Raw genomic sequence first — 19,836 nt, 5'->3', positions numbered from 1 at the left:
AGGTGATATTGCATTGTGATTTTGATTTGCATTTGCCTGATCATTAGTGATGTTGAGCATTTTTTCATGATTTTTTTGCCATTTGTGTATCTTATTTTGAGAATTGTCTATTCATGTCCCTAGCCCAGTCTTTAATAGGATTGTTTGTTTTTTTCTTGCTGATTTGAGTTCCTTGTAGATTCAGGATATTAGTTCTTTGTTGGATGCATAGTTTGCCAGGATTTTCTCCCACTCTGTGGGTTGTCTGTTTACGCTGCTGATTGTTTCTTTTCCTGTGCAGAAGCTTTTGAGTTTAGTTAAGTTTCATCTATTTATCTTGGATTTTGTTGCATTTGCTTTTGTGTTCTTGGTCATGAAGTCTTTGCCTAAACCAATGTCCAGAATAGTTTATCCAATGTTATCTTCTTGAATTGTATGGTTTCAGGCTTTAGATTTAAGTCTTTGATCCATGTTGAGTTGAGTTTTTATAAGGTAAGAGATGAGGATCCAGTTTCATTCTTCTGCATGTGGCTAGCCAGTTATTCCAGGATTATTTGTTGAATAGGGTGTTCTTTCCCCATGGTATGTTTTTGTTTGCTTTGTTGAAGATCAGTTGACTATAAGTTTTGGGCTTTATTTCTGTTCTCTATTCTGTTGCATTGGTCTGTATGCTTATTTTTATACTAGTACCATGATGTTTTGGTGACCATAGCCTTGTAGTATAGTTTGAAGTTGGGTAATGTGATGCCTCCAGATTTGTTCTTTTTGTTTAGTCTTATTTTGGCTTTATGGGCACTTTTCCGGTTTCATATGAATTTTAGGGTTGTTTTTTCTAGTTCTGTGAAGAATGATGATGGTATTTTGATGGCAATTGTATTGAAGTTGCAGATTGCTTTTGGCAGTATAGTCATCTTCCCAATATTGATTCTACCCATCCATGATCATGGGATGTATCCATTTGTGTCATCTATGATTTCTTTCAGCAGTGTTTTGTAGTTTGCCTTATAGAGGTCTTTCACCTCCTTGGTTAAGTATATTCCTAAGGTTTTTTGTTTTGCGGCTATTTTTAAAGGGGTTGAGTTATTGATTTGATTCTCTGCTTGGTCGCTGTTGGCGTATAGCAGTGCTACTGATTTGTGTATTTGATTTTGTATCCTGAAACTAACACTGAATTCATTTATCATATCTAGGAGCTTTTTGGATGAGTCTTTAGTGTTTCCTAGGTATACGATTATATCATTGGCAGACATCAACAGTTTGACTTCCTCTTTACTGATTTGGATGTGCTTTATTTCTTGTCTGATTGCTCTGGCTAGGACTTCCAGTACTCTGTTAAATAGAAGTGGTGAAAGTGGGCATCCTTATCTTATTCCAGTTCTCAGGGGAAATACTTTCAGCTTTTCCCAGAACTTCAGTATAATTTTGGCTGTGGGTTTGTCGTAAATGGCTTTTATTACCTAAGGTACGTCCTTTCTATGCCGATTTTGCTGAGGGTTTTAATCACAGACGGAAGCTGGATTTTTGTCAACTGCTTTTTCTGCATCTGTTGAGATTATCATGTGATTTTTGTTTTTAATTTGTTTATGTGGTGTATCACATTTATTGACTAGTGTATATTAAACCATCCTGGCATCCCTGGTATGAAACTCACTTGATCATGGTGGATTCTTATTTTGATATGCAGTTGGATTTGGTTAGTATCAGTTGTAATATCTCCCCTTTCATTTGTAATTGAGCTTAGTTAGATCTTTTCTTTTGGTTAATCTCGGTAATGGTCTGTCAGTTTTGTTCAGCTTTTCAAAGAACCGGCTTTTTGTTTCATTTATCTTTTGTATTTTTTTTTGTTTCAATTTCATTTAGTTCTGCTCTGATCTTGGTTATTTCTTTTTTTTTTCTGTTGCATTTGGTTTTGTTTTCTTCTTGTTTCTCTAGTTTCTTGAGGTATGACCTTAGATTGTCTATTTGTGCTCTTTGAGACTTTTTGATCTAGGCATTTAATGGTATGAACTTTCCTCTTAGTACCACTTTTGCTGTATCCCAGAGGTTTGATAGGTTGTGTCATTATTATTGTTAAATTCAAAGAATTTTTTAGTTTCCATTTTGATTTCATTATTGACCCAAAGATCATTCAGGAGTGGATTCTTTAATTTCCATGTATTTGCGTGGTTTTGAGGGTTTCTTTTGGAGTCGATTTCCAATTTTATTCCACTGTGGTCGGACAGAATACTTGATATAATTTTGATTTTCTTAAACTGATTGAAACTCATTTTATGGCCTACCATATGGTCTATCTTGGAGAATGTTCCATGTACTGATGAATAGAATGTCTATTCTGCAGTTGTTGGGTAGAATGTTCTGTAAATGTCCGTAAGTCCATTTGTTCTAGGGTATAGTTTAAGTCCATTGTTTCTTTGTTGACTTTCTGTCTAGTGCTGTCAGTGAAATATTGAAGTCTCCCGCCATTGTTGTGTTGCCATCCATCTCATTTCCTAGAACTTTTATAAATGGGAGCTCCAGTGTTTGTTATATATATTTAGCACTGTAATATTTTCCTGTTGTACTAGTCTCTTTATCATTATATAATGTCCCTGTTTGTCTTTAAACTGTTGGTGCTTTAAAGTTTGTTTTTTTCTGATATAAGAATAGCTACTCTTGCTTGCTTTTTGTGTCCTTTTGCCTGGAATGTCTTTCCCCTTCACCTTAAGTTTATGTGAGTCTTTATGTGTTAGGTGAGTCTCTTGAAGACAGCAGATACTTGGTTGGTGAAACTTACCCATTCTGCCATTCTGTATCTTTTAAGTGGAGCATTTAGGCCGTTTAGTTCATTGTTAGTATTGAGATGTGAGGTGCAGTTACTCTATTGTGCTAACAAATACTAGTTCTTATTCCTCTATCTGACTGTGGTTTTGTACCCATTAACTATCCCATCTTTATTCTCCTCTGCCCACTGCCCTTGCCAGTTGCTAGTTACCATCATTCTATCCAACATTCTCTGTTTTTGACACTTTGTTCCTCTGGTTTTGTAGCTTTTTGTTCATGATATTTTTACTCTATGAGCATGTTTAAGATGATGATTGATAGACTTTGTCTACTGAGTCTGATGTCTGTTTTTCCTCTGTACAGCTTCTGTTAATTTCTCTCTTGAATGGGCCACATACTTTGTTGCTTCTCTGCACACTTCACATATATTTAAATGGACATTTAAAACATACAGTATGATATCTCTGGAGGTTAGATTGGTTCTCATTCTCATGTTTTTTTTGTTGTTGTTGTTGTTGCTTTCTGTCGGTTGCAGTTGTTTGTTTAATGACTTCTAAACTATTTTCGTAACTTTGTTTTCTTTGTTACAAGTGGTTTCTGTCTTAGTCTATTTGTCCATGGTAACAAAATACAGTAGTCTGGTTTGGCTTCAACAAAAGACATTTATCTTCTTGTAGTTCTGAAAGCTAATTGTGTGTCATAAGGGTACCAGCACGGCCAGTTTCTGGTGAGGGCTGTCTCCCTGACTTGCAGATGGCTGCTGTCTTGCTGTGTTCTCACCTGATGGGGTGGTGAGGGAGATGGCAATTTTTTTTTTTTTTTTTAAATTATTTAGTTTTCCTTTCTAGTCTTTCAAGCTTGAAACAAGTTCTTTGGTATCTCTTCTTACAAGGGCATTAATCTTTTTATTAAATAACTTTTTATTTTTATGAACTTAGGAGTACAAGTGCAGTTGAGTTACATGGACATAATGTAAGGGCACTAATCCTATCATGAAGGTTCTACCTTCATAACCTCTTCTAATCCTAATTACCTCTCAAAGACCTCATCTCCAAATACCATCATAGTGGATTTTAGGATGTCACCATAGGAGGATACAGATATTCAATCCATAGTAGTCTCTTGTTTTTAATCTGTGGTCTACTAGTGTTTTGTTTTTCAACTTTTGTTTCAGATTCAGGGGATACAGATAGAAGTTTATTACCTGGGTATATTGTGTGATGCTTGAGGTATGAAATGATCTTGTCACTCAGGTACTCAACATAGTACCAAATAGTCAACCCTTGCCTCTCTCCCCATTCTAGTAGTGCAGTTTTATTGTACCATGTTGCCGTCCGTGAGTACCTGATGTTTAGCTCTCACTTGTAAGTGAGAAAATGTGGTGTGTGGTTTTTTTCTTTCTGCATTAATTTGCTTAGGATTGTGGCTTCCAGCTTAATCCATGTTGCTGCAAAGGACATAATGTAGTTCTCTTGATGGCTGCATAGTATTCCACAGTGTATACATGCCACATTTTCTTTATCCAGTTCACTGTTGATGGGCACATGGGTTGATTCCATGTCTTTGCTATTGTGAATAGTGCTGCAATTAACATGTGAGTGCATTTATCTTTTTGGTACAATGATTTTTTTTAATACATACACAGGGATTGCTGATTTAAATGCTGTTTTAAGTTGTTTGAGAAATTTACAAATTGCTTTTGTAGTGACTGAACTAAGTTGTATTCCCACCGACAGTGTATAAATATTCGCTTTATATCTGCAGCCTCACCAGCATCTGTTTTTAAAAATATATATTTTATTAATAGTCACTTTGACTTGTGTGAGATGGTATGTCATTGTAGTTTTGATTTGCATTTCTCTGTGATTGTTGATGTGGAACATTTTTTCATGTTTGCTGGCCATGTGTACATCTTCTTTTGAGAAGTGTCTATTCCTGTCCTTTGCCCATTTTTTAATGGGGTTACTTGTTTTTTCCTTGTTGATTTGTTTAAGTTGCTTATAGATTCTGGATATTACATCTTTGTCAGATGTGTAGTTTGTGAATATTTTTTCCCATTCTGTAGGTTGTCTGTTTACCCTGTTGATAGTTTCTTTTGCTGTGCATAAGCTCTTTAGTTTAATTAGATCTAACTTGTCAATTTTGGTTTTTGTTACAGTGGATTTTGTGAACTTAGTAGTAAATTCTTTGCCAAGATTGATGTCCAGAATGGCATTTCTTAGGTTTTCTTCTAGATTCTTATAGTTTGAGGTCTTATATTTAAATCTTTAATCCATCCTGAGTTATTTTTTTATATGGTGAAAACTAGGGGTCTAGTGTCATTCTTCTGCACATGGGTAACCAGCTATTCCAGCACTGTTTGTTTATTCAATAGGCAGTACTTTCCCCATTGCTTATTTTTGTAGACTTTGTTGAAGATCAAATGGCTGTAGTTGTGCAAGCAGCTTTATTTCTGGGTTCTCTGTTCTGTTCCCTGAGTGTGTATGTCTGTTTTTGTGTAGATTCCATGCTGTTTTGATTATTGTATCCTTACAGTATAGTCTGAAGTTGGGTAATGTGATGCCTCCACCTTTCTTTTTGCTTAAGATTACTTTGACTATTGGGCTCTTTTTTGGTTCCGTATGAATTTTAGAATAGTTTTTTTCTAGTTTTGTGACAAATAACATTGGTAGTTTGATAGGAATAACATTGAATCTCTGGATTACATTGGGCAATGTGGCCATTTTAATGATATTGATTCTTCTAACCTGTGAGCATGGAATGTTTTTTATTTGTGTTGTCTCTGATTTCTTTCAGCAGTGTTTTGTAGTTCTCCTTGTAGAGATCTTTCATCTCTTTGGTTAACCATATTCCTAGGTATTTCGTTTTCTTTGTGGCTATTGTAAATGGGATTGTGTTCTTGATTTGGCTTTCAGCTGGAATGTTATTGGTGTGTAGAAATGCTACTGATTTTTGTACATCAATTTTTGTGTCTTGAAACTTTACTGAAGTTGTTTATCAGTTCCAGGATCCTTTTTGCAGTCTTTAGGGTTTTCTAGATATAGAATCATATTATTTGTGAAGAGAGATATTTGACTTCTTCTTTTCCTATTTAGATGCCTTTTATTTCTTTCTCTTGGTTGATTGCTCTGGCCAACACTTCTAGTACTACGTTGAATAGAAGTGGTGAGAGTGGACATCCTTGCCTTGTTTCAGTTCTCAAGAGGAATGCTTCCAGTTTTTGTCCATTCAATATGTTAGCTGTGAGTTAGGCTCTTACTATTTTGTGATATGTTCCTTTGATGCCTACTTTCTTGAGGGTTTTCATTGTAAAGGGATGTTGGGTTTTATTGAAAGCTTTTTCTGCATCTATTGAGATGATTGTATGGTTTTTGCTTTTAATTATGTTTATGTGGTGAATTATATGTCAAACCCACCTTGTATCCCAAGAATGAAATATACTTAATTGTGGTTAATTAACTTTTTGATGTGCTGTTGGATTGGTTTGGTGGCCTGAGAATAAAATGCCTACACTGCCACGAGCCGGGTCACCAGAGAATGGCTGACTTTATTAATGTGCCCAGCTTAAAAATGGCATCCTGCTAGTTAATATTTGCTTAGTCTGGTCACAAGTATGTCCTCGTATGTTTTTTTCAAGAACAGCACCAGAAGTATAATTTCATATATGTAGTTAATTTTTTTAGTGTTTATGTTAAAAGGGTAAAAAGAAATGTGTGAAATTAATTTTAACATTTTTATTTAAGCCAATATGTCAAAAATTTCCATTTCAACATGTATTCAAAGGAAAAATTATTAATGAGATAGCTTACATTTTTAATTTTGGTGCTAAGTCTTACCTGGTGTGTATTTTGTGCTTATAGCACATCTTAACTCAGTTGAGCCACATTTCAAGGACTCACTAGCCACATGTGTCTAGCAGCTACCAGAGGGCAACTGGTAGTGGCTATCAGACAGCACAGATCTAGAAGTTTTATAGTTTTAGATTTTACTTTAGGTCTGTTACATATTTTGAGTTAGTTTTTATATAAAGTGCAAGGTATGGGTTGAAATTCATTTGTTATACATGTGGTTGTCCATCAGAATCTTTGACTAAAAATTGTTCTTGGTAATTGGAGATCATCCTGGGTATCAAAGCTCAAGATTTAAATATACTTTCTTTTGCTGCTTTATTGTCTTTTTCTTTCAGAGCAATGTAAATTTATTTTGTGATTAACGATGTTCATACCATATATGTAAAATGCTTAGAAGTGTTAAACTTTTAGTGTTTTGGCTTTATTTATATACCTATTTGAATTTAAATTACATATTATGCTATTTACATTTTTAATTCTGATTTACCTCCCCATTTCTAAAATTATATGTAAAATGCTTATTTACTTTCTTTCTAGGCATGTACTGGCATTGAAAACATTGATGAAGCTATTACATTGCTTGAACAAAATAATTGGGACTTAGTGGTAAGTACTTTTTTCTTTCTCTGACCAGTAATCAAGTTTTATGAATTCTTGAATCTCTTTAATTATTTTTTATAGATGGGTTCAGCACACCATAGCTCATCTATAACTCTAAGCTGAGTTAATAAAGTCTAAATGCCGTATCTTTAATATGGAGTTTATATTTCGCTCAGTATTAAGTTATTATGAATACTTAGATAATTTAAATGACTTTTAAAGTTGTTCTCTTATTTTACTGTGTGTTATGGTTCATCTTCCCATGTAGTATTTTGGTGGAGATGCTTGGAAGGAGAGAAGAGTCAGACTTATCTGACTGTCTGAATAACATATGTGATGTTTCCCCCTCACTTCTGGAGCCTTCACTGATAATTAGTCTTTTCTAAAGCTGTTAAAGTAGTTGCATTCTGCTGTAGTTTTCCTTATAAACTTCAGGCAGTATATTATAGAGGTGGCTTAGTTTTTTCTTTTTTCTTTTTTGGCAATAACTCAAAAAGCAAGGCACAGCATAGCACTAAACATTCACCTATTACAAAGCAAACCAAAAATGGATTGTATAATGGCATTGGAGCAGTATTGGTTGTGTCAGGATGACACAGATGTCTCTTAATGCCTTAGAAATGCTAAGAAAAGTTTAAATTATAATTTTTTAAGAAGTGCTAATTTTCAAAAGTCAAAACTTGGCCGGGTGCGGTGGCTCAAGCCTGTAATCCCAGCACTTTGGGAGGCCGAGATGGGCAGATCACGAGGTCAGGAGATCGAGACCATCCTGGCTAACACAGTGAAACCCCGTCTCTACTAAAAAAAATACAAAAAAAACTAGCCGGGTGAGGTGGCGGGCACCTGTAGTCCCAGCAACTCGGGAGGCTGAGGCAGGAGAATGGCGTAAACCCGGGAGGCGGAACTTGCAGTGAGCTGAGATCCGGCCACTGCACTCCAGCCTGGGCGACAGAGCAAGACTCCGTCTCAAAAAAAAAAAAAAAAAAAAAAAAAAAGTCAAAACTTAAGATGTGTACTTATAGAAGTGAGTTTAGATATGTAGGTATATGCATACATGTGTTATGCGGACTTAACATAATTAACTCTTGGTGTCTCTGTGCTTTGTGTAGACTTACTACTTTTTTAAACTCAGAATATGAAAAGCTTTTCTTTTCAGATTGTAAAAGTAATGATGCTTAATGTAATGAAATGAGATGAAAAATTTACAAAGAAAATATTAATTACCTTTAATCCCATCACTCAGATAATAATTATTTCACATTTTTAAGGTATATTATTCCAGATTATCTTCTATAATTATGTGATTAAATTTAAAAAATGTACAAGTGAGATTGTTTTATACCTTCTGTTCTGTAATCTGCATTTTTCACTTAATTGTGGCTGTTCATCATTCTTTTTAATGTTTGCATAGTATTTCATAGTGTCACTGTAACATAATTAACCGACTAGTCCTATGCTGTTGGGTATTTAAGATTTTTGCAGCATTTTGCTATTATGAACATTACTGTAGAGAACATTCCTGCATGCACATGTTGCATATTTAACCTATTTTTTTCCAGAAGAAATTGAATAAATTCAATTCATAATTGAATTTTTGAGTCAAATTACATGCATATTTTTGGAGTTTTGAATACTTTTAACCAAATGGACTTCCAGATTGGTTTTACTAATTTAAAATTCTACCAACTATGTATGTTTTTGATATTTCCATTTCATTAAACCAATGCTTCCTTATCTTTTTTGTGTTTTGGTACTTGTCAAAATTTAGAAATATTTGTATAGCTTGACTCTAAATTCATGCTTTTAACCATTGTTGCTATACTCCAAGAAAACATGATATAGGTGACAGCTTAATGATTGCCATATAGAGGAAGGGAGAAAGGGCAGCAGCTTAATTGAAATGATGCTCCCAAGTTTCTCGTCTTGAGTCCTCTTTTGCAATAACAAGTGCTTTGCTTTATTTAGTTGTGTATTTTGGGAGTGTCTATTAGAGAGGCTGATTGAAATTATTGGGGTGGTTAAAAATTCCTCCAACCCCCTCTTGCATGGTACTTGTAAGAGGGATATGGAATAGAGGAAAGGGTGATGGTGGGCTGGGAGTACAAGTCTTTAATGGGGGAATTACCAGTTTTGAGGACGGATGTATGTTCTTTCCTTATCTGCTTCCTATTGGTTCGTGTCCATTAATTTTCAAGGTTAAAACACTTACTGGTAGTGAATATTTTATCAGTATAGCCTATGCAGAATATTGCAAAAGGAGAATTTTCCCAGATAATGTTGAATAATTGAATGGTAAGGTACTCTTTCACTATTTCTGAGTTATTTTATTTTGGAAAATATTCTAATGACACTTGGGTTTAAAACACTGGTGTTATATTTGTGCAGAAATGCGATCATACACTGTATCAGGCCCAAGCAAAAACATCAGGCTGTCTTTCAGAACCTTAAATTTTGACTTTCTTTCGAGATATATCTATCTCCCAGCTGGCTTTTCTTCATAAGTAATTCACTTTTATTCACAGTAAAGATTTCTTGTGCTTTGTGACTATCTTGTGTGTACATTTGATCACTTCTCCTGTTTTCATACAGCATTCACTTTGTTGTTTTTTAAAAATGAAACTTAAATATTTTGAATAACCCATCACTAGTTTAAACTTTTTAGTAGCATCATGGAACTTTACGTGATGTCCTCTATATTTTGCCTGTGCATTATATTTTGTGTTTCTAAATTATGACTGTCACTGATCTGCATTTTCTAGGGTTTACAGAACAATTTGCATTAATTGAGTTTTAACCTGGGACATGTCTGTATTTTATATTTCCTGCACATATCACTTGGACCTCTCTCCTCCAGTGTTTTTGTGCACATTTTTGCTAGGGAAATGTAAAGGAATCTGAGTTAGGCACTACAGTCTGGAATTGTGATGAACTTAAAAAAAATCTAATCAAAAAATGCATTCAGTGAGCGTTGAGTGCTTACAGTGCATCCAGATTTTTGCTGGATACAGTGGGGGCTTAAAAAATATAACAAGATATAGTCTCTAACTTTGAGAATTGTGCTGAGAAATCAATAAGACACAAGGTCTCTGATCCGTGTGTATTACACAGGTCGAGTATTCCTTATCTGAAATGCTTGGGACCAAAAGAATGTCCAGATTTCGGATTTTTTCAGATTTTGGTAAATCTGAAAATTTAAATATACATTATACTGTTGAATATTAGTATCGCTAATCCAAAAATCTAAAATCCAAAATGTTGTATCGAGCATTTCCTTTCAAACATCATCCATAATGTTCCATTGAGCATTTCCATTCGAACATCATGTTGGCACTCAAAAGATTTAGGATTTTGGAGCACTTTGGATTTTGGATTTTTGGATTAGGGATGCCCAAAGTAACTTCCTAAAAAAATGGTGATTGCAAATATTTTAGTTATTTTGTAGATCTAAACACACAACAGTTATTCTATATGAATATAGAGCCCAGTCCTAGGAGTTCTGATTATTAGTCACCTTCCCAGACCTGGCACATTATTTTTGTTGTGTGGGCTGCTGTCTGCAAAAGAGGTATTCCAAACTCTATGTTTTAAGTACTCCACAGTTGGCTCTACTTATTTTGGGGTAACTGCAGGTTAGATTATATATATCAAAATTCTGAAAACAAAGTAACATGTACTAATACTTTTAGGAAATGTCTCAGCTTACTGTTTTACTTGACAGGAACCCCGTAGGTCTCTCCCAAAGTTATCTCCCTCTGACTGTACCATTTTTCACATGTCCTGCGCTTAGAGTTAAGAGAAGATGAATGTCATTACAGTTGAGATTCCTCCCTTGAGATGAGTATTTTCCATTTATATCCAGAAAGGTAAGTACATAAGGAAGAACTAGTGACAGTGAGTTAGAATCTTTTACCAAAGGGCTTTTTCTGTGGAAGTGTGCTACATGGATATTATAAATTCTAATCTGGGCCCCAGAATTGACCCATATCTCACTTTCTGTTTTCACTATAGAAGAATTTGGGCCAGGGGAGAATAAAAATTTATATTGCTTGTGTAATTTTGACTAATCAAAATGCTAGCTATAGTGGTAAACACACTGCATTAACTGAGTGAACAGCCCTGGCTTTTCAGACCTCTTAGTAATTTATTGAATGTGGCCTTGGCCAAGTTACTTCTCTCTAATTTCTGAATTCCTCATATAAAATAAAAGGTTTGTACACTAGATTATACTCAAGCTTCCGTGATATATGAAGTATTTCTGAAGGATCTATTATGTCCTAATTTTTTGTTAAAATTCAATGAATAGCAGTCAATTATAAATAGTAGTACAGATTTTTAATAGATCTTCATAAGTTTGAAACATTTATACACATACTATTAAAAATTATTTTAACAACTTTATAGTGTAGATGATGGCAGGAGAAGATGCTCTTCCAGTTGTTTTACACACGATCTCTAGATATGAAACTCCTTCAATAAATTAAAATTTTCCATAATCTCTAGCAGATCCAGGGAAAGCTATCTCACATATACTTGATAACCCAACGTTAAGTGAAATAAAGTGAAAGTAAACATTAACCTAGCCATACTACATTTTAAGTACTCGATGCTCTTAGGAAATGATTTTTGAACTTTGCACTCAGTTTCTGCTGTAGTTTGCTGCCTGTGCTGACATTGCTGTTTTACTGAAGAAAGACTCTATTCAGAGTGCTTATATTGATCTTTAACTACGTTTCAACCTATAAGAGTAAAACAAATCTGCATATGTATTTCTATATTGTCATTGAATTTTTAGTCCTTGAAGGTAATTTTGTACTAATAGAAGCTTATAGTACAGTCATATACACTGAAGAGTCAAAACTAGGGAAAATTGTACTGCACATAATCTGCCTCATTTTAAGATCCATTGAGGTACTTTGAGAAATTTCCTCCAATTTTCACTTTTGAAGAAGCATATCTTAATGATTGCCCTAAAATTTCATGCAACAGTTTCTTCCGCTACTCTGCTCAGGATGTGGCTGTAGAGGTCCTCAAATGTACACTGCTTTTCTACTTTATACAGTGTTATGGACACCTGCAGTTTTATGAATGAATAGACTATTGATAATAATAAGTCTCTGTCCTTATCCGAAAGCAGCCAAGCATTGAGCACTGCCCTTCATCAGTGGCCATCAGACACTGGTTTATATTTGCACAGATGCTTGCTATAACAAAAGATAAGTTACTGTGAACGAATAGCTCATCATATCAATTTCTGCTTCTTTCTACAACGCATTATTTACAAAATTTTTCAATTTCTCTGTTTTTAACCTGACAACCATTCCATCTTCTATTGTCTCTTCTTTAATTGAGGGTTTATTTTGTGTTAGGCATCATGTCAAGTGATACACTTACATTATTTCACTCAATCCTCACAGCAGTCCCCAAAAGTAAATAGGTAAATGTTAGTTTTATTATATAGATGAGAAACTGAGGGCTAACGAAGTTAAGTAAACTGTCCAAGCTCATATAGCTGTTAAGGGATAGAGTTTTGAACCCAGGCCTGTCAGTTCATGAGGAATTGTCATAGCGGTAAACCACATTTTAAGATTACTTATCACATTTTCCCTACCTAGTATGCTATTATTCTCTGTACTAGTTTTTTTCTTCCTACCACTTATAAATAATGTCATGTTGAGCTTTGGCTGTAATCACATAGTGGTGCTTTACTCTAAATACGTTTCTGCTTTGTTGTCACATAGATTCTCAGTTCTAGAGGAAGGGAATTGTGGTTCTTATTAATTTTGTCTGTGACACATAGTAATTGCCTAATGAATACTTGACTGACTGAGTTTATTATTAGCAAGCTTATTTTTAGGTCTGTTCTTTCTCATTTGGATATTTGAACGTCTTTGCTGTTAAGACTTCTGACTCTTGATGATATTACTTTTCCTTGTCTGGCAAACATAAGGTTTGAGGAAAGAGCGGGATAACCCAGACACCCAAGGAATAAGAAAGGCTAGTTTTAATATCTAACTAGTAAAATTACATGAACTCTACCTATTGTGACTTTTTTGAGAAATACTTTTCATGAATCTTTTCTTTGCAGTTTTTTTCTAAGCATGTCATACAAATCTTTTTTTCTTTCCTATTTATATTTGGTTGTGCCATTCTACTATAAGGAAAGCTCATTATATAGCCTAACCTATTTGAAAGTTTTTATCAGTTCTGATTCTCAGGAGAAAACTTAGGGTGATAAAACACTGCCAAACTGTAATTAAATAGGTATGAAAGAATTTTTTTTTTTTTACCTTTCCGAGGAAAATCTCAGTTTTTAGAAACATGAAATTCTCAATTTACTAAACTCACATTGGTTTGCCTGATCAAATTGAAACCTTTTGAGGTTCACAATTTTTCTTGATTGCAGTTTTACCTTTTGCTTATTTCTGCATTGGATCTTGCTCTACCTGTTGTATCACTTTTCCTATAAATATAATCTAGTTCTAGAATTACTTTATTGCAAGAAAGAAACATCTGCTTTATAAAATCTACGGTAGACAACAGTTCAGAGGCTTTAGGACCCACTAAAAATGTGTCGTGTTAATCATCTAGCAGAATATGCTGGTGCTCATGGTTGAATGCAGTTTGGAAACGTGGCTAATATTTACTGTTTTTTGATAGCTAGTATTACTTATGTAAATTGACAGTATAAATGTATGTTTTATAAAGTAAACTAAATGAAATAGGGATTCAGCTCACAGCTGGAAAACCAATTTAAAGGCTTTATGCTAATTCTGAAAGAAGTAGCATATGCTACTTACGACTTGGACGTTTAAAAGAAAATAAAAATTTAGACTCAGTGCAGTGGCTCACACCTATAGGCCCAGCACTTTGGGAAGCCAATGCGAGTGGGTCACTTAGTTTGAGAGCAGCCTAGTCAATGTGGCAAAACCTCGTCTCTACCAAAAAATACGAAAATCAGCCCCGCGTGGTGGCACATGCCTGTGGTCCCAGCTACTCAGGAGGCTGAGATAGGATCGCTTGAACCTGGAAAGCAGAGGTTGTGGTGAGCTGAGATCGCACCATTGCACGACAGCCTGGGTGACAGAGTGTGACTCTGTCTCAAAAAAAAAAAAAAGAAAAAGAAAAATGTAAATTGCTCCATTTTTAGGATTGTTCATATCAATCAGATGCACTGTGTACTTGATATTTTTTAAAGCTTACTAACCTACAAGTTAGCTTGATTTAATTTATTTCTATTACTGGAAGTTTAAACCAAATATCATTGTAGCAAAATCAATGGTGTAGCACATCTGTAAATATGATGACTTGGCAGTTCTTCCTGCTAGTTTCAAGAATCAGCTGACATAAATCAGTGTGTACTTGGAAAAGAAAAAATAATATGGCAGTTAAAATTCCTGTTCATACTGTCAGTTTTTTAAAAAATTTGCTATTTAATGGTAATATAATTTCTTAAAATTTCTAGTTATACTTCTATATCTTTAAGTAAAATATTAAAGTATTCATGTATAAAATTTCTATTTCCTACTTATACCTGCCAGGTTCTCATTTTTTTATCTTTTAATAATCTGTTTTTGGATTTGATTTAATTTGATGCTTTAGTTATTTTTTAATATTTTATGTTTTTAAATTACACTCATCTAAATACTTCTTTATCTCTTGTGCATGTACTCAATTTCTCTCAAACACATACTCTATATCTTAAAGAGCCAAGTTTAAAATTTATCTATGTGGTAAATGTAATTCTTCAGATTCCAAGGCATTCTAAGATTAATCTTTGTGTACATACATCTGCTTTAGTTACAGGAAACTGAATAGTGGAATTGTTCTTTAAAGGCCTCTGTTACTGAATTTGAGCTTTCCTCTTTAGCTTAATGTTGAAAGCTCTAGCATTTAACCCCTGCTCTTCATCATGAATGAGTTTCCGTAACTCCTGAAGTATGTATAGCTTTGTAATCCAGCTAGTTAGCCTATATTCTCAGATATGCCATATATATTTCTACCTCTTAAGTTTTTGCTATTATAGGTCTCCCTTGGATGTTTTCCTCTATTTCTTGTTAACCATTCAATTTTTTTTTTCGTAGCTCCTAACCCTTCAGGAACTGTCCAAATTTCATCTTTCCTTTAAAGCTGACCTGAAGTCTTATCCCTTTTATTCCTTAACAGACTATTCTCTCAGTGGGGACACCTGACACTATTTTATTGCCTCTTTCCCTCACCCAAGTGTACGTGCCTGTGCGCATGCACACACACAATTCTACATTTAAAGAGAATGTGTATTGTTGAAAGGATTTAAATGATTTCCAGCTAGGGTGTGTAAGGAAGAGCTGTATTGATAAATGTACACTTTGATTCATAGATATAGCTGGGGAAAAGCATTATATGATACCTATATGATACCTTTAATAAAGCCATGACTAGCGGCTATGTAGATGTCTTTGAAGGTATTTAAGTAGCTCTAATATAATGCTATGTTGTTACCAAAATGTTGGCATTTTGACTTTTTTTTTTTTTTTACAAGGATATTTATTATGTTTTACGGATACCAAAACTGACGTATAGTTCTAGAGGTTAGTAGTCTATATAGTCTAGAGGTTAGTAGTCTATATAGTCAGTCATTCTATAAAGTAGACTATAGTCTACATAGTCTGTATAAACTAAAATATAGTCTATGTTTTAGGAGTATGGCAAGTCCAGTAGCACTCTCACAAGTTCTATGCTTGAATTTTTGGACTTATTTTTTTGTTAGTAATTTATTTACTGCACAGAGGATGAATATGTTAAAATGTATAATGAGTGATAGCAGTGTGTTTAGAATGCAAGGATATCTAAAAATGTAAAGGAACTACAGAAAAATTGCAAAATAGTGTAGAGCTCTCAATACCCTTTTTCAAACTTCTGCTGATGTTAACATCTTATAAATACAGTACACAGCAATTGGCATAGTGCTATTGGTAATTTTCTTTTCTTTTCTTTAATTTTTTTTTTTTTTTTTGAGATGGAGTCTCACTCTGTTGCCCAGGCTGTGGTGCAGTGGTGCGATCTTGGCTCACTGCAACCTCCGCTTCCTGGGTTCAAGCGATTCTCCTGTCTCAGCCTCCTGAGTAACTGGGATTACAGGCATGTGCCACCAATCCTGGCTAATTTTTTTTTTTTTTTGATATTTTTAGTAGAGGTGGGGTTTCACCATATTGGCCAGGCTGGTCTCGAAGTCCTGACCTCGTGGTCTGCCTGCCTCGGCCTCCCAAAGTTCTGGGATTAGAGGCATGAGCCGCCATGTCTGCCCTAGTACAATATTATTAACTAAACTACTGACCTTATTTGACTATTACTAGATTTTCTACTAATGTGCTTTTTCTGGTTCAAGATCACATTTAATGTCCACAGTGCATTTAGTTGTCACGTCTGTGTAGCCTCTTCCAACCTGTGCTAGTTCTTCAGCCATTCCTTGTTCCATGACCTTCACACTTTGAGAGATTACTGATCAGGTATTTTGGATTATGTTCCTCAGTTTGAGTTTGTCTGATGTTTTTTCATGAGAGAGTGAGTTTATGCATTCTTGGAAAGAGTATCACAGGTGTGATTTTGTATTTTTCTCAGTGTAACAGGAGGTACGTGATATCAGTATATGTTATTACTAGTGCTGTTAACTTTGACATGTGGTTAAGATAGTGTCTCCCAGTTTTCTCCAATGGAGAGTTACCATGCTTCCCTTTGTAATTAGTAAGTATCTTGTGGGAAATATTTTGAAACTATGCAAATATCCTGTTTCATATTAAACTTTTGCCAGTGAATTTTTTATTCTCCATTGGCATAATTATATCTCTTAAAATTATTTTTAGTAGTTATCCTAGGTTTTACAATATAATCAGACAGAATCTACAGTTAGGTAGTAATACTGCTTCATTTAACAGCCCTATACAGCATTGTATTTCCAATTCTTCTCGCACTTTTTTTGTATTTTTGTCATGCAATTTACTTTTGCATATGCTGGAAACATAATATTTTGCTACTGTTTTTACTTCTGGTAGTCAGTTATCTGTTCCAGCAATTAAATACAGGGAGAAAGTTAATTTAATTTAATTTTATTATCATTTGTTTTATTTCCAGTGGTTTTTTAAAATTATTTTTTTGGTATAAGTTTAAGTTTTTGTCTGGCATACTATTCTTTCTGGGTGAACTACTTTAGCATTTCTTGTAGAGTACATTTGTTGGCAATAAATTCTCAGTTTTTTGTTTGGGGAAGTTTTTATTTCTTCATTTTTGAAAGATGCTTTCACTGGATATGGGATTTTTTGTTGACAGCCTTTTTAAAGACTTTTCCTTGTGTTTGTTTTTCATAGTTTGAATATGATATGCCTAGAGGTGTGTGTGCGTGTGTGTGTGTGTGTGTGTGTGTGTGTGTGTGTATGTGTGTTTCTAAAGCCTTATAGCCTTGGGTGCTGTTGGTGCTCTTGGATCTGTGATTTTGAAATATTTTTCTTTTTTATTGAGGAGAAATTTATATAATATACAGTTAACCATTTTAAAACGTACAATTCAGGGATATTTAGTGTATTCACAATGTTGTGAGCCCACCAGCTCCCTCTAGTTGGTTTTGAAAATTCATGGTTATTTTTTTCTTTTCTTTCTCTCTCCTAAGATTCTGACTATGCATATATTAAATAGTTTGTTTTTTGTTCTACAGTTTTTGTTTGTTCTTTTCATTGTGTTTCAGTTTGAGTAATTTCTGTAGCTCTAGTAATTTCTATGGCTCTATCTTCAATTTCACTTATTCTTTCCTTGACTGTGTCAGTTCTACTGATGAGCCTGTTGTGGACAGTCTTCATCTCTGTTACAGTATTTTTTTAAAATTTCAAGCTAAGTTTATGTTTCTTTGCTCTAATTACCCATCTGGTCTTAGGTGTTGTCTGTTTTTTCTATTTGAGCCTTTCACATATTAATCATAGTCATCTAAAATTTCCCGTTCTAACATCTGTGTCCTATCTCAGTTTTTTTTTTTAATTTCTAAAATCAAGTTTATTACTCAAAGCAAAATTGCCCATATAATTAATACATTAGTCTTCAATTTTTATTTCTGCATGGTTATGGAGTCTGAATGACTAGCTCACAATCCTGGTTGGTATTACAAGTTTTGCTCTTCAAAATGGTGTTACTGTTGTAAGGGGAAAAGTCCTCACTGACAAATGGCACTAATGAAAACAAAATCAAGAATGATCGCTGGTGCCACAAATTACAGAGAAGCTGTCAGTGAGCAGTTCCTCACCTCTCTCAGCAAAGGGGATCAAGGGCTAAAAATATCTTAGAAAAATCAAACAGCACCTGCAATACACTCTTATATAAAGGCCAGGCTTGCAAACTATTTCTTCTCATCCATGCTGCTCAAATGTGAAGGGATTAAATATAAGGCTAATCCCTGGTGACTCTCCTTACTTCTTCCTCTTCTTTGTGGAGTGTAATTTTCCTTTAAGTGGGATTGGGACAATCCCTTCACATTCCTTTAGTTCCTGGGTCAGAGGATGTTTGACAGTGTTTGGTCTAATCACATCTATGTTTGGAGACAAGTGCTCCATCATGCTTTCAACAGTTGTGGTTGGTGCATAAAAATCCACCAGGAAATACCTTCCTCTGTTGTGCCACTGATTGTGGGTGGAGATTTTTTTTTTTTTTTTTTTTTTTTAGACGGAGTTTCGCTCTGTCGCCCAGGCTGGAGTACAGTGGCGCAATCTCAGCTCACTGCAAGCTCCGCCTCCCGGGTTTAGGCCATTCTCCTGCTTCAGCCTCCCGAGTAGCTGGGACTACAGGCGCCCGCCACCTCGCCCGGCTAGTTTTTTGTAATTTTTAGTAGAGACGGGGTTTCACTGTGTTAGCCAGGATGGTCGCGATCTCCTGATCTCGTGATCCGCCCATCTCGGCCTCCCAAAGTGCTGGGATTACAGACTTGTGGGTGGAGATCTTACAAGGAAGTGCCCGTTCACCTAGGTTTTCCAAGTTCCTATTGCTCCTCTGTCTATCGAAGCCTCTATCCTATGTTTCAAAGCAGCAACAGTCTGGCTGCGGCATGGCTTTCAGGATTAAAGCCAGCTCATAGCGGGGCATGCCCAGAGGCTTGATGAGTGCGGCTTGGAAGCGAGCTTGTTCCCAGGACATGAAGGGGCAGGATGGCGGGGACGGCGGGGACCTGGAGGTGGCCAGGCCTGACGTCTCCCAGACAGCAACAGCACGCTCCAGCCACATGACCCCGGGCCCCCTCAGTCTGTTTCTGATGACAGCTTGTCACTTGCAAATGTACTTTTTTTTTTTTTTGGTATGCTTTGTAATTTTTATTGAAAGCTGTACATCGTATATAGCGTAGTATAGACAAAGGCAAATAGATTTTATGCCTCGAAAGGAGTCTCCCTTTCTTTCCTTCCTTTTCTTTTCTTTTTCCTTTCATTTCCTTTCCTTTTCCTTTCCTTTCCTTTTCCTTTCCTTTTTCCTTTCCTCTTTCCTTTCCTTTCCTCTTTCCTTTCCTCTTTCCTTTCCTTTCCTCTTTCCTTTCCTCTTTCCTTTCCCTTCGCTTCCCCTTCGCTTCCCCTTCCCTTCCCCTTCCCTTCCCCTTTCCCTCTCCTTCCCTTCCCTCTCCCTTTCCCTCTCCTCCTCTCCTCCT

The 19,836-nt window shown here is 35.3% G+C and overlaps 1 protein-coding gene and 1 pseudogene across 1 annotated transcript in view; one reads left to right on the top strand and one right to left on the bottom strand.

Annotated features, from left to right (window-relative positions):
• Positions 1 to 19,836, top strand: part of FAF1 (Fas associated factor 1) — a 506,936-nt gene that overhangs the window by 95,320 nt on the left and 391,780 nt on the right. The window contains exon 2 of the mRNA XM_025388444.1: positions 7,128 to 7,196. Coding sequence (XP_025244229.1) covers positions 7,128 to 7,196 — 69 coding nt within the window. The remainder of the gene's footprint in view (positions 1 to 7,127; positions 7,197 to 19,836) is intronic.
• On the bottom strand, positions 18,421 to 19,286 carry LOC112626401 (annotated as a pseudogene).

The sequence above is a fragment of the Theropithecus gelada genome, chromosome 1 (genome assembly GCF_003255815.1).
Source record: "Theropithecus gelada isolate Dixy chromosome 1, Tgel_1.0, whole genome shotgun sequence".
Classification (NCBI taxonomy): Eukaryota; Metazoa; Chordata; class Mammalia; order Primates; family Cercopithecidae; genus Theropithecus; species Theropithecus gelada.
The sequence above is the reverse complement of the archived record's forward strand: the minus strand, read 5'-3'. Positions and strand labels throughout refer to the sequence as shown.